The 14,381-nt window shown below is 48.2% G+C and overlaps 1 protein-coding gene across 1 annotated transcript in view; it reads right to left on the bottom strand.

The window, feature by feature from the left end:
* Nucleotides 1-14,381, bottom strand: part of ORC1 (origin recognition complex subunit 1) — a 57,324-nt gene that overhangs the window by 39,399 nt on the left and 3,544 nt on the right. The window contains exons 3-4 of the mRNA XM_040406920.1: nucleotides 12,182-12,306; nucleotides 4,686-4,864 (exon numbers count right to left, since the gene is read on the bottom strand). Of these exons, the coding sequence (XP_040262854.1) occupies nucleotides 4,686-4,864; nucleotides 12,182-12,306 (304 nt within the window). The remainder of the gene's footprint in view (nucleotides 1-4,685; nucleotides 4,865-12,181; nucleotides 12,307-14,381) is intronic.

The following is a 14,381-nucleotide window of genomic DNA, read 5'->3' as shown; positions in this document are numbered from 1 at the left end:
CTGTCATATAGTACAACTAAGCAGAGAATATAAGGGAACACCCGGACCCAGAAGGAACTACGGAACCCTGTCCTATGTCAGAGCAATCAGCAGAAAATTCACCTACCAGGCAGGTGTGTGGCGCTCAGTGGTTCTGTCCCTGACTCATCAGGGAGGACGGCCAGCGAGGATAATTCCGTGTGGCGGAGGACATCCAGTTATGGCCGAAAACTGCTGCAGCGTCCGGTGCTCACCAAACTACGTACCCCAACAAGGAGAAGATCCAGTGGAGATCACTGTACTCCACCAGGAATGGTCCGCCCTGTAATAGAAAACAACACGAGTACTCCTTTATAATATGGGGTAACGTGGAGTGCAGCAGACGGTAGTATTTTATAGGGATGGCAAGAGCAACCCTAGCACAAAAGCCAACAACCACCTGGCCATGGTGTAGGGAGCGTGGTTGTATGTGGACCACCCACCAGATCAGATCAGCCATATACTGGGTACACCAGAAGTAGCACTAGACCGACGAGGTGGGGGTTGGGCTGGCCCACCCCTGCCAGATATGATTACCATGTACATGCTGAACCAGGATGGCCTGTTGTGGACAGTGCCTTGAGAAAGTACAAGGAGACCATAGAGCACGACAGTAACGGAGTGGCAGATGTATGGAAGAACCAAAAAGGGAAGTAACCAACATCTGCAGCACAGATTAGAGTCCGGGGAGGAAAGCACCCAGTAATACAGAAACCGTATGGGCCACGGATTGCACCATAGGGCCCAGCACGTGGGATACTAAAAATACACGCCTAAAACCGAGGTAAAGTGGCTGCATGTTGCACTCTAAGGAGAGTGGAAACAAAGCCACAGCATCCGGGAATGCGACCGCATTTGGAGGGTACAGGTCCTCAACCTGTAAGGTAGAAATACGGCTGTGTAGTGCAGAGATACGACCAGAACGGTGCAATGGGTACAGCATCTGGAGATGGTAGAGGTACTAGATTGAAGTTTAGAGCGATGTGGCCGCATGGTGCACCCTAGGACCAGAGAAGTGCAATGGCTACCGCGTTAGCAATGGTACCACAAAGAACGACAGGTGCACACCACAATTAGGTAGGTGCAATGGCAACTGAAGGAGACTCTCTATTTCAGGGATATTGGATACAGCATCAGGAGATGGTGTAGGTACTCTACCTATGAAGGGAGCAAGGTGGCTGGAAACAGACAAGTGCAATTGCTACGGCAATTAAAGGCGGCCTGTATATCTCGCCCGGTAGGGGGAAATAGTGCCGCATGGAACACCATAGAGCCAGCCAGGAGTAATGGCTACAGCATCTGGAGTAGGTGTAGGAACTCTACCTATGAAAGTAACAAGGCGGCTGTAAACAGACAGATGTAATCGCCACGGCAATAGAAGTCGGCCTGTATATCTCTGGTGCAGGCACTACAAAATACCTTTTTAGAGGCTGAGAAGGGTTACCAACCCTACAAGAGGCGTTTGCCTGAATTATCAGCTTGCCTAGAACATAGGCCCTGGTATAGGGGTCGTGTACAGCCTACGAGGGCGTACGTACCAGAGACACCACGTAGGTGTCCCAGTTGCTAAGCACGGTGACGGCTGCCTTACCTGTGCGGTAATTACCTGTGCAGGCAGGAGGGCGCCATCCGAAAGTTCACTAGAGGGGCACCAAACCTGGGTAGGGTAGGTTCCTCCGTGCACGTTTGTCTTGACCTGACAGAGGGATTCTGTATGGTGGAAGACCGACTGATGCTCTGTTCCGAGGGAATCTGTTCCAAAGGTGTCCCCAGCGGCAACTGGCAGAGAAGGCTTCGTCGCCAGCCTGTCCTGGGGGCGACCCGAGGATGCAAGGGAGGGGTGGAAGCTAGTTGAGACCCCCCGAGGTTGGTCTGTGGGCTACTCCTTGCGTGACCCTGAATCTGAGCGTGCCCCATCTGCAGGGAGGACCCTGGGGGGAAGGTGACCGCAATTTGGGTAGGAAGCGGTCCAGCGACTCCACCAGGGATTGGGAGAGTCAGGCAAGGTTCCCATGGTTCAACAGGGAGGGACAAGCTGACCACATGGAAACCTCCGTAGACAACGGACGCACGTGAAATACGTGGCGATCCGATAGGGAGGCTGGGAGAGGAGGCCCTCAGAGCAGCAGGGCTGTCCTATCTGGCCCCCGGATGCCACGTTCCCAAGAGGTGCTGCAGCAGCTATAGATCAGGTGGTCAGGGCTGCAGGAGAATAAGGCAATTGAGAGAGGGGGGGGAAGGAGCCTGCAGAAGTAAATCAGCCAGAGGCTGCCTACCAGACACCAGGAGCTGTATCCCAGCGCGCCCCATGCAGGAGAGCAGCAAGATGGCGAGCCGGCAGCCGGAGGAAGAACCGCCTCTGTGACAGAGCAGGGAACCCGCGCTCGAGCTGGATCGGACAGGCAGGAGAGGCCCCTCCCAGGCTCCCCCCACGGAGGGGAGGTGACAGAGCAAGCCCGGGAAGCTCAGGAGTGGGCGGGGAGTTACAGCCTAGTAGGCCCGAAAAGCCGGGGCCTCAATTAGTGGAGCGCAGCCGGGGACAAACAAGTTCTCCAGAGCTGCCGCGACGAACGGGGGCCAGGTGGGGGAGAGAACTGGAGAAGCGACCCCCAGAGAGAGAAAAACGGAAGGCCAGGGGGCTTCTGGGGCCAGGATACATGCTAAGAGACGCAGGTATCCGGGAAGGAGAGGGGGGAACGCGCCCAGGCCCGGGGAGGAGGGTGGGTGACCCTAATCTAAGGGAACATACTCACCCTCAGACGTCTTCAGGCGCAGCAATAACCACCCCCTCGGCGGACTCAACACGGGAACTGTGGGACTGCCGGAATTCCACTGCGGAAGCAGATTTGGGGACTGGGTGGCTGCCAGGTACCCGAGTACGTGCCCGCAGGGGGGCAACTAAAGTGGAACACGATGGAGCCACCCCTGCAGCAGGCCGGAACCTGCAGAGAAGAAAAAAGAAAAAATGATTGAAGAAAAAATAAAATAAAAAATTAGCAGGATGACCTGCGCAAAAAGCAGGTCAGGTCTGCCTCCTACGGACACTAGAACAAGACTGATCAGCCTAGTGCCTGTGGAGAGGGTATAGCCCAACGGGGAGGAGCCAACACTTATGTCTAGTGTCGCCTCCTAGTGGTCGTTGGACATATACCCATGGTGCTGTGTCCCCCAATGCCATGCACGAGAAAAGCATATGTATGTAGTAAAGGCTGATACTACAAATTGGGAGCACAAAATGTTGGGACTGCCTTGCTGGTTTAGGGGTAAGGTAGTGTGGTCTCCACGGAGTGTATTCTGCTGCTTGTTTCACTTGTCTGAAATGTTGTGCGGATTACTGCCCATGTTCTATGAGGATATCCCAGAATATAGATAAACTGACTTTTCCTTACATTTTCCCATCTACTCTAAGCTGCATCTTGTAATCATCTTTCATCCATTCATATGAGAAATGTGGTACAGAAATGAATACTTGGAATAGTGCTACCTAATGGTGAACCAATGATACAAAGAAATGGACACTATATGGACAAAAGTATTGGGACAAGTCCTAATCATTAAATCTCATTGCCACAGGTGTATAAATTCCAGCCCGTAGTCATGCAGTCTGACTTTACAAACCTTTGTAAAAGATTGGCTCGTTTGAAAGAGCTCAATGAATTCCATCCTGGTCCTGTAATAGGACACCACAAGTCAGTTCAGGAAATTTCTTCTTTCTTGGATATTCCACCATCAACTGTGAGTGGTATTATTGTAATGCATTTAGCAACCACAGCATCTCAGCCACATGGTGGCAGACCACGTAAAATCACAGAGCGGAGTCACCAAGTGCTGAGGCGCATAGTGCATTATAGTTTTCAATGCTCTCCTTAATCAATAACTACAGGGCCAAACCCCTGGCATGAATATCAGTACAAAAACTATGTCAAGAAATTCATGGGATGCTGTCCCGTGGCCAATCAGCTGTATGCAGGCATCACCAAGACAATGCCGAGCATATAACAGAATGGCACGCCACCAATGGACTCTGGAGCAGTAGAAACATCTTCTGTGGAGTGATGAATAATGCTTCTATCTGTCAGTCTGATAAACGAGTCTGGATTTGGTGAATGCCAGGAGAACGTTACCTGCCTGACTGCCACGCCAGATGTAAAGTTTGGTGGACGAAGGATAATGCTATGGGGTGTTCTTCAGGGATAAGCCAACATGTTTTAGTTCCAGTGAAGCGAAATCTTAATTCTTCAGCAGACCAAGGCATGTTGGACAATTGTAAACTTCCAACTTTGTGAGAACAGTATGGGGACAGCCCTTTTCTCTTCCAGCATGACTGAGCCCCAGAGCACAAAGCTACGTCCATGAAGGCATGGTTGGGCAAGTCTGGTGTGGAAGAGTTTACAGTGCTCTGACCTCAACCTGAGGGATGAACTCAAAAAATGCTTTTCTGGATAAAAGAACAAAAATTCCTACACACACATTCAAATGCCTTGAAGACAGCCTTAAGAGTGGAAGCAGGTAGGGGGGGGGGGAGACGACGACCAACTCCATGTTAATGCCTATGGATTTAGAATGAGAGGTCATAAAAGCTCCTGTAGGTGCCCCAGTACTTCTCTCCATATAGTCTATGCACATTTAAAAATACTTTACTTCCTGCTGGATACCACTGTTGTTACCTGGACAGTGCCAATAATGGTCTCAGCATCAATGTCATTCTCACAGGCAGTGTCATCATACAAGAAGATCTCCTGGGGATGCGAATCTCTCCCAAGCAACTTCCTTTTCTTATAGGGAACTTCTTCAAAGCGCAAAAACCATTGAACGATGGCATGCTTGCTTGAATTTTTTTCTCCACCTGAAAGTAAAAAAAAATATTTAAAAAAAAGCCAGTTTATAGAAGTGATTACAACATACAGCACTGGCTGCTCAGGTTGTATGGGTGCAGAATATGGGGTGGGTAGCTCATACGGTACCTTGAGGTTTATGACAGACTCCTAAATGACATTTTAAGGATGTGAGTAGGGCTATTCATGCTGCAGGTAGGTGCCCAAGTCGGATCTTAGCCCTTAATTACACGTCAGTGTGTTGGTCAGTGATTTCCATCAGTGACTGTGAACCAAAACCAGGATTGGAGCCTCCACAGACAAAGGTATAAGGTGTAAGATCTGCTCCTGTTCTTTGTTTACAGCCACACCTGGTTTTGGCTCAAAATCACTGAAGTAAATCACTAACGCTTTAAGGTGGATATAGATGAACCAATAATCGTTCAGATTATCGGGAACGACCGTTCCTGCCAACGTTCGTTCCCAATAATCTGGCTATCAAAATGTGCCGCTGATCACCTGATGAACGAGCAAAACACTTGTTTATCGGGTGATCCTGTCGTTCATGCAGGCACATCCATTATCGTTCCTGGGCAGCAGATTGTGGCATCTAAACAGCGATCAGCTGCCTAGAAAAACTGATTCTGTTTGGGTACAAGGGGTCGCAAGTATATGCAGCGGTCTCCTAACCGGAGCAAGCAGCCGACTTGTTGTGCATTTTCATAAGTATACAATATTATCTAATGATATTATAGCCAAAATGAATGCTCATTGCCTTTAAGAGGAAATCAGCTTGAACCAAAGTTCTGTTATGTGGCTGAAGAGGCCAAGATTAGTTCATGGCAAGTTCAGTTTATATAAGAGTCATCGTGAATATGAACGGACATTATATTTTTAAAAAGTTATTGCTAAAAGATGTGTGTTTATCTATGGGGAGTATACTGGTTTCTCCAGACATGTCTGTCTGAAGGGAACAATGTTTCATGGCTAAACCATGACAAGATAAGAATTTAGATCCTCAAGACACATCTGCTGTGTGAGGTCCAATTCATATATTCATAATTATATTCTATATTTAGATTTGCAACATATTTTAACCAATGATTCATATGTGTAACAATGTATCGATAGATATATATATATACCCCATGTATGTGTGATTTAGAATGTATCCTGTAGAAGACACAGAAACACTGAAGTAAGTTTCTGATAATTGGATTTCTGAGAAGAGTTAAATGTTATTTCAGACGGTAGTTATTCATCCATGTGGACAAGTAAAGTATACAACTCCCGTTGCCGAGTAACAAGGCCATTGTACCGTTATCCTTAACATATATTCAAAAAGACAGGACAAGATAGTGACTCCAACAAGTCTAGGTTATGGGTAATTAAAAGTGTCAGGAAGAAACCTTCCTTAATTATGTATATTGGAGAGGTTAAGAAGGTCATGTGAACGTATTAAGTATTTAGAATTAGTGTTTAAGGTTGTGATATTCATGTGAAGTACAACAGTGCCATCTGGAGGCAGATGGACAATACTATATTATTTTACCATTTGTTTTATACCATGTCAAGGGTTAATATGACATCATTTTGTTATTAGTATACGAATACATCCACCTTACCTGATTGGAAATCCCTAATCCAGAAGGGGACGATTCTTAGATAAGGTGGGGAATAATTTCTTGTCTGCAGAGCATCAGCTCACTCACCAAAAAGAAAAACTCACAAAAGGAAACTGACCACAAGAAAGATACCAAAAGAAACTTGGATTTTTTTTTTTTTTGGACTAGGAAAGTTCTTGAGAACTGGTCCCATCTGAAACTCTGTCTACCTTCGACCCGGTCACGTATACTGTGCTTACTGCTCGTGATATTAATAAGATATTTCTCTCGGTATAGAGCTAAAAGTCCCCATACTGTGTGAATATATAGTGTTAGGCGCCTCCATAATGCTGATTATTCTCTTAGCAAAGATGCATATTGCTAATGGAGGATCTTACATTATTTTAAAAGAGGACTAAACCTTTGGAGAGTTATTTTCCATAGTCTGATTGCGGAGCTGGATATTTTGTCGTATTAATATCATATGTTTGATTGGTCATAGGGAAACAGAGTCAAGGGATAACATTTATTCTTACTGTATAATCCGCGTTTTGTTATAGCCTGTTTGATAAACAGAAGATCCTAAGTTTCTCCTGGTATATAAATTATTGGTCTGTTTATTAAAAGTATAGCATTTGTATTTTTTTTCATAAGTAACTAAGTTGTACTGCGCTAGTGGCGTAGTGGTGTGCTAGCACCACCGTGTGGCATATTTTGGGTATTATTTTACAGCTTCATTGTTTGTCTTTGCAATCGTATCGATTTTATTTTCTTGGTTTGTATTGTATAATAAATTATAGATATATTTTTGCATAGACAATTGTCCCTTTGTTTCACTGCTTGCACAAATCAAATTAAGATACTCGATAAAAGGAGATTTTTGTATAACTTACCAGTAAAATCTCTTTCTCGCTCTTCATTGGGGGACACAGGAACCGTGGGTATAGCTATGTCCTCTAGGAGGCGTTGACACTAGTAAAAGCTGTTAGCTCCTTCCCTGGCAGCTATACCCCCTCCAGCCTGGAGAGAGAGCTTCAGGTTTGAGAAGCAAGCCAACCAAAGAGAAAACATGGAACACCAACCATGCAAAAGGACCCAACTGGGTCCAAACCAGCAACAGCCACAACTGTGGCCGGACAACAATATTGGGTGGGTGCTGTGTCCCCCAATGAAGAGCGAGAAAGAGATTTTACTGGTAAGTTATTTTCATTGGGGGACACAGGAACCGTGGGACGTCCGAAAGCAGTCCACAGGAAAGGAAAAAGCCAGACCCATGAAAGCAATCGTCCCTACCGGCATCTAAAAACTGTTGCCTGCAAAACCCGCGACCGTCGATGCATAAGTATGCACCTCGTAATTTCTTGTGAACATGTGTAAGGAGGACCGGAACCGCCTTACACAACTGTGCAGCCGAAGTGTGATTCCGCCTAGCCCAAGAAGTGCTCACCGCTCTGGGAGAGCGAGCCGTGACACCTAAGGGTGGAACCCTGCTCCGGGGCGCGGTCAGCACTTGCAGACCGAATCAAATGTGCAATCGCCCATTGGAGGCCGACAATTCTTAGCGAGGACCTTCCGGAAAGAAAAGGGGGTCTGTACGCCGAGAGGGACTGGAGGCTGCTAACAATGAGTAGAGCTCTGACCACGTCCATAATGTAACTCCCTTCCGTAGGGTGTGAAGGAAGGGACAGTGAAGGAAGGACAATTTCGTCATTGATATGAAAGTCAGAGACCACCTTCAGGAGAAGAAAGAATGAGCCAGAAAACTGCTGTATCATTGAGAAGAACCAGGAAGGGAATCTTGCAAGAGAGCACACCCAACTTAGACACCCGCCTGATGGATGTGATAGCCACAAGAAAAACTACCGCTAGGACAGGAGCCGGAGTAAGAACTTCCGCAAGGGCTCAAGTGGAGAAGACTGGAAAGGCTGAGAGAACCACATACAGACCCCAAAGCTGTAAGGATGGTACAAAGGAACCGTATGTGCCCCTCCCAGAAGGAAGGTTCCCATGGGCACCAGGGAAAGCAGAGTATACTGGCAGCTGCCCCAGGACAGAAGCGCCAACACCTGGCCCATCAAGGAACTAAGGCTAAACCAAGGTCCAACCCTGAATGTAGAAGGATAGGACAGTGGGGAGCGAAAAAACAGGAAAGGAGGGGATGACCCGGCTTTCACAGAAGCCCATGAAGGACCTCCAGGTCCCACAATAGATCCTGGGCGATGCAGACTTCCTGGCCCGAATCATAGTGCGAAAAGACATCCGCTGAAAAGCCTCTCCATGTCAGAATGGAGGTTTTAATAGCCACGCCGTCATCAAAAGCTGACTTAAGACCGGACCCCAAAAGAAGGTAGTCTGAGTGGCGGTGACCAAGGGACGTCTCCAGGAAGGAGAACGAGGTCAGCATACCACGCGCGACGGGGTCAACTCGGAGCGACTAGAATTTGTCGGAATGTCCTCCAGCCGGATCCTCCGTAGAACCCTGGGAAGGAGAAGAAACACGTAAGGGGGGAGAACTCCCATCAAGGAGGATCAGGGCGTCCACGTCGCATGCTTCCGGAACTCTGGCTCTGGAGAGAAAGGTGGGAACCTTTCGTGTAGATACCGTTAGCACACCCAGACCAATGGAAAAGTCTTTGTAGGAGAAGGAATGTGGAGGGCGCCACAGCCCACCAGTCGGACCGGATCGTGCCTGGAATGGAAGGCCACCAAACTAATACCCTGTGCAAATGCAGATGAGGGAAGGTAGCAACGTAGGAACTACCAAGTCATGCGGAATGGCTATGAACCTTGAGCCAGAGGAGGAAAAGACAGGAGAAGAATAGGCTAGGTTTAAGCCCATTCACTGTCTGAGACCAGCGCTATACAGAAGTAGCCAAGGATTAAGGGGCTGTGCAAAACAAACTCCGCCTGAGGAGGAAGCCAGGCAAGGGGAGTCACACTATATTGCTAGCCCCATACCCCCGCAGAGGAGGGCGTCACCCGCAGAGGCCACCGAATTCAGTGTTAAAAGAGTCCACCGCCTGACGAAAGAGCTGTGAGCAACACCGCTCCCACAGTAGTAGCCAGCGCTTGCCCCGTCAGCACAAAACTGAGGGGGAGGCCTGAGACTATCTGTAGAAGCCACGTACCATACTGCCCCAGTTAAGTAGAGCTAACCTCAAAACTCTACCTGGAAGGGCGCAGAACAGGCGCAACTGCCAAGCTAGTGCCAGGGTAGGACCCCTACCTGAGGGGGGATGTCCCACTGGAGCGACCACCAACTCGAGCCTTAGAAAAGCTGCACCTGTGGAGTAGAACAAGCTGGAACAATTGCACTCCCACGGGGTACAGGACTCGCCATATGCACTACTTCTCGCCGTGCGCATTCGCCCCCCTTCATAGGTGGGGTATTCTCCCTACGACTGGCTAGTACTTGCCGTATGCTTACACCTTCCTTAGGTAGCTAATTGCACTACCATTGAATACGGTTCCGACTTTCGCACTATCCGTCCATAAGCGGAGTGTTGCACATCACCGTGAAACAGTCGGTACTCGCAGGTGCCCAGCACTCTTACCCTGGTGCTATATGGGTGCGACCAGTGAACACGGTGGCTATTCCTTCCTTTGGTGCTGGTTTCGCGCATGATTATAACATCCTGTGTTTTCTCATTGGGTTCCTAGCATCACTTTATGTCCTAGAGACCCCCCATCTGCATGGGCCTCCGTTGTTCCAGTCGGTCATGGTTTTGTCCGCATCAATACGTAGTGCGTACACCATTGCACATATATGGGAAGCACGTTCCAGCCTGGAAATCATGGCATGTGCCTTAGGAAGGATCGCCTCCCTGAAGGTGTATAACTGCGTTACTTATTGTGATAAACGTAGAGATTACCTTGACCAGCTATGTGTCAGCGTCTAGTCTCTCAGCCACGCGTGGATATTAACCCCTTGAGGGTACCTTCATTTGGAGCACCAGGGGAGAACTTGGAGGTCTGCTTAAGACCAGCTTTAACATAACCGTATAGATATTTATAGTTTTGTAAGAGAATTATCCACGGTGAGCATCTGTCTGGTGAAAATGGATATAAAAAGCAGGAAGCCACAGCCTTTTGTATTTCACCTTTGTGCACATCGCGCTGTCTGTATTCTGTTCTGCAGTGTGTCTGGATAAGTGTGACTGCACTAGGGCTGCAGCTAACGATTATTTGAATCATCGATTAGTTGTCGATAATTTAATCGATTAATCGGGAAAAAACACCAAAATTACAAAACAGAGGTCTATATGATTTTACTTGAAAAATTATGTTCAAAGGCCATATTAAAACAAATTGTGGGTGGCGCCGTTATGGGGAGTGGGGATCTGTGGGTGGCGCTGTTATGGGGAGGGAGATCTGTGGGTGGCGCTGTTATGGGGAGGGGGATCTGTGGATGACACTATATAGCATAAGATGCTATATGTGCCACCCACAGATCCCCCTCCCCATAAACAGTGCCACCCACAGATCCCCCTCCCCATAAACAGTGCCACCCACAGATCCCCCTCGCCATAAACAGTGCCACCCACAGATCCCCCTCCCCATAAACAGTGCCACCCACAGATCCCCCTCCCCATAAACAGTGCCACCCACAGATCCCCCTCCCCATAAACAGTGCCACCCACAGATCCCCCTCCCCATAAACAGTGCCACCCACAGATCCCCCTCCCCATAAACAGTGCCACCCACAGATCCCCCTCCCCATAACAGTGCCACCCACAGATCCCCCTCCCCATAGCAGTGCCATACACAGATCCCCCTCCCCATAGCAGTGCCATACACAGATCCCCCTCCCCATAGCAGTGCCATACACAGATCCCCCTCCCCATAGCAGTGCCATACACAGATCCCCCTCCCCAAAGCAGTGCCGTGCACAGATCCCCCTCCCCATAGCAGTGCACAGATCCCCCTCCCCATAGCAGTGCACAGATCCCCCTCCCCATAGCAGTGCACAGATCCCCCTCCCCATAGCAGTGCACAGATCCCCCTCCCCATAGCAGTGCACAGATCCCCCTCCCCATAGCAGTGCCATCCACAGATACCCCTCCCCATAACAGCCCCGGCCCCTCTGCTCACAGCAGACTATTCCGGCAGTAACTTTTACTCGGTGTCAGCCCATCTTTATTACCTTACAATGAAGCTCAGGTAACAGGCAGAGCGGGCGGCGGCGTAACGCCACTCACTCACGTGACGCACCTGCTCCGCCCACTTTATGAATGAAGGAGGCGGAGCAGGCGCGTCACGCGAGTAAGTGACGTTACGCCGCCGCCCGCTCTGCCTGTTACTGGAGCTTCATTGTAAGGTAAAATAAAGATGCAGTGATTTTAAGTAAACCGCCCGCATAGCAACGAATCGGCGATTATTCGATAACTGGATTCGTCAACAACGAATCCCGTTATCGAATATAATCGATAAAGTCGATTAATCGTTGCAGCCCTAGACTGCACCCTGCTTGGCCATATGAAAAGGGGATGCCAGTCTCAGAAAAACCAGTGTAGCGTCTAGATCATTTATAAAATGGTTAAAAAGAAACGTCCGGATGCAGTAAGAAAACAAATCCTATTGGGATAATCTGAACCCGCCAAAGGTGTTCCATAAGTCAGGACCTGCATATACTCGAGGACTCAGACCTGCAGGTTGCACAGTCACCTCCATACCGAGCTTCTGTTCAGATAAACCCATCATAGCACAAAAGTGCAAATGAAACCAAATAAATACTTCTCTTCTTACCGTCGTCATAAAGTTCTTTCAGCTTCGCCACAAAGGGTCGTTCTTCATCTTCACCTTCAATCAAAACAAAGTCGTCGGAAGTTACTGTGACTTCTTCTGTGCCACCGGACTTCATCACAAGCCCCCTGAAAGAGCGAGAAATCCACATTACACACATCAGAGGGAATCAAACTGAAAACAGATGTTTCTTCTTGTATATCTTTGGTTCTGTCCGCATGCGCGTCTCATTACGGACCCCAATGATTTAGATCAGGTTGAAAACAGCTGCTGTTAGCCCTCTGATATCAACTGGGTAAGGCTCCATGCACGTGGCCGTGTTCATATTTTGGTCTGCAAACCACGGATCCGCAAAATACGACCATCTACTGTGTGCATTGCACATTTGTCTCATTCCCATCAACAGACATGCCTATCCTGGTCCGCACTGCGGAGCAGAACAGGACACGTTACATAATTTGTGGAACAGCCACACAGATCCCCAAAAATACGGATGGTTGCATGGCTCCATAGAAACGTATGGGTCAGTGTATGGTCAGTAAAAAACGCGTATAGCAAATGGATGAAAAATACAGTTGTGTGCATGAGGAACTTACTAATGTAGTGGGATTGTCCTTAATGCTTCTTTTGCTGGTTTGGCTCATTTTTTGACTCCATCAGTGGTGGTCGTGCTTGCACAGTGCACACTATAAGAAAAAGCACCGGCCTATACGCGTTCCCACGGTCCCGGCCACCAGAGAGGCCAGCGCTTTTTTCTATAGTGTGCAAGCATGACCACCACTGATGGATTGCAGGGTGGTCGTAACCATGGAAACGAGCAGTGTATAATGTGACGGAAAAATGAATGAAGCCAGCAAAGGAGGCAATATGGACAATCAGAGTACATTAGTAACTGCCTTGTATTAACTTTATCTACATAAGTGTCATTTGCTGAAGTGAGAGACGACCCCTTTAAAGGGGTTACCCAGGAAAAGATAACAATGACTTCTCCTCGGGATAGTAGACAAAATTTTTGTAGAGCAGCACCCACGGACATAAATGGCCACACCAGTAATGCAACAGCCGAGCCACGACCACAGATCCTCAGCAGTCGACCGTATAGTAAATGAAGAGAGGTAGTGGCAGCATCTCCGGTGAATCCTTTATTGGACGGACTTTACAGAAAGTGTGCCATAAAATCAAGCAGCAAGGTTTCGGCTGTATCCCAGCCTTTGTCAATCCAATAAAGGATTCACTGGAGATGCTGCCGCTACCTCTCTTCATTTATTATCCTCGGGATAGGTCATTATTAGAGATGAGCGAATTTCAGGTTATAAAATTTGTTCACGCTTCGTTTGGTGGTAAAAGCAGAATTGCGTTATGGATTCCGTTGCATAATGCATAACGCCTTTAGAGGCGTTCCGTTATTCATTCCGTCATAATAGAAGTCTATGGGCTGCAAAACGGATCCGTCCTGTTTCAGTTATGCAGGGGAGTCCTCGCCTGCATAACGGGACGGATCCGTTATGCAGCCCGTAGACTTCTATTATGATGGAATGAATAACGGAACACCTCTAAAGGCGTTATGCATTATGCAACGGAATCCATAACGCAATTCTGCTTTTACCACCAAACGAAGCGTGAACAAATTTCAAAATATGAAATTCGCTCATCTCTATTCATCATTATCACATCAGTGGGGGTCCAAATCCAGGCATCTCCGCCGATTAGCTGTTTCAGGGAGCCGCTGCGCTCACCAGAGCGGTGGTATGCAATGTAGGCTCCTGGCAGCTTTCCATGGATAGCGCCGTACATCATATAGTGCCTGTACTTGGTATTGCAGCTCAGCCCCGTTGACTTGAACAGGACCGAGCTGCAACTTGGCCACGTGACTGATGTACAGTGATGTCACTGGCTGCAGCACTCAAGACCTCTTCTAGCAGCTGATCGGTGGGAATCCCGGGTGTCGCCCCCAGAGATCTGATACTGATGACCTATCCTGAGGAGAAGCCATAAATATCTTTTCCTGGATAATCCCTTTAAAGCGAACCTTATAGATCATCCTCATTGTGTTATCACACGGTCTTGTCCCGCTTTTCTGCCATGTATATGCATGAAAAAATCGGTTTATAAAGTACTCTTCTCCAGCTCCCCAAGTCACGGTAGAAGTCAAGGGGGTAGCCCTTCCCCCACTCCAGGCTGTAACTCCCCTGCCCTAACCCCG

Source organism: Bufo bufo, chromosome 9, assembly GCF_905171765.1.
Source record: "Bufo bufo chromosome 9, aBufBuf1.1, whole genome shotgun sequence".
NCBI classification, from domain to species: domain Eukaryota; kingdom Metazoa; phylum Chordata; class Amphibia; order Anura; family Bufonidae; genus Bufo; species Bufo bufo.
Note: the sequence above shows the minus strand (reverse complement) of the source record. Positions and strands in the feature narration are given on the sequence as shown.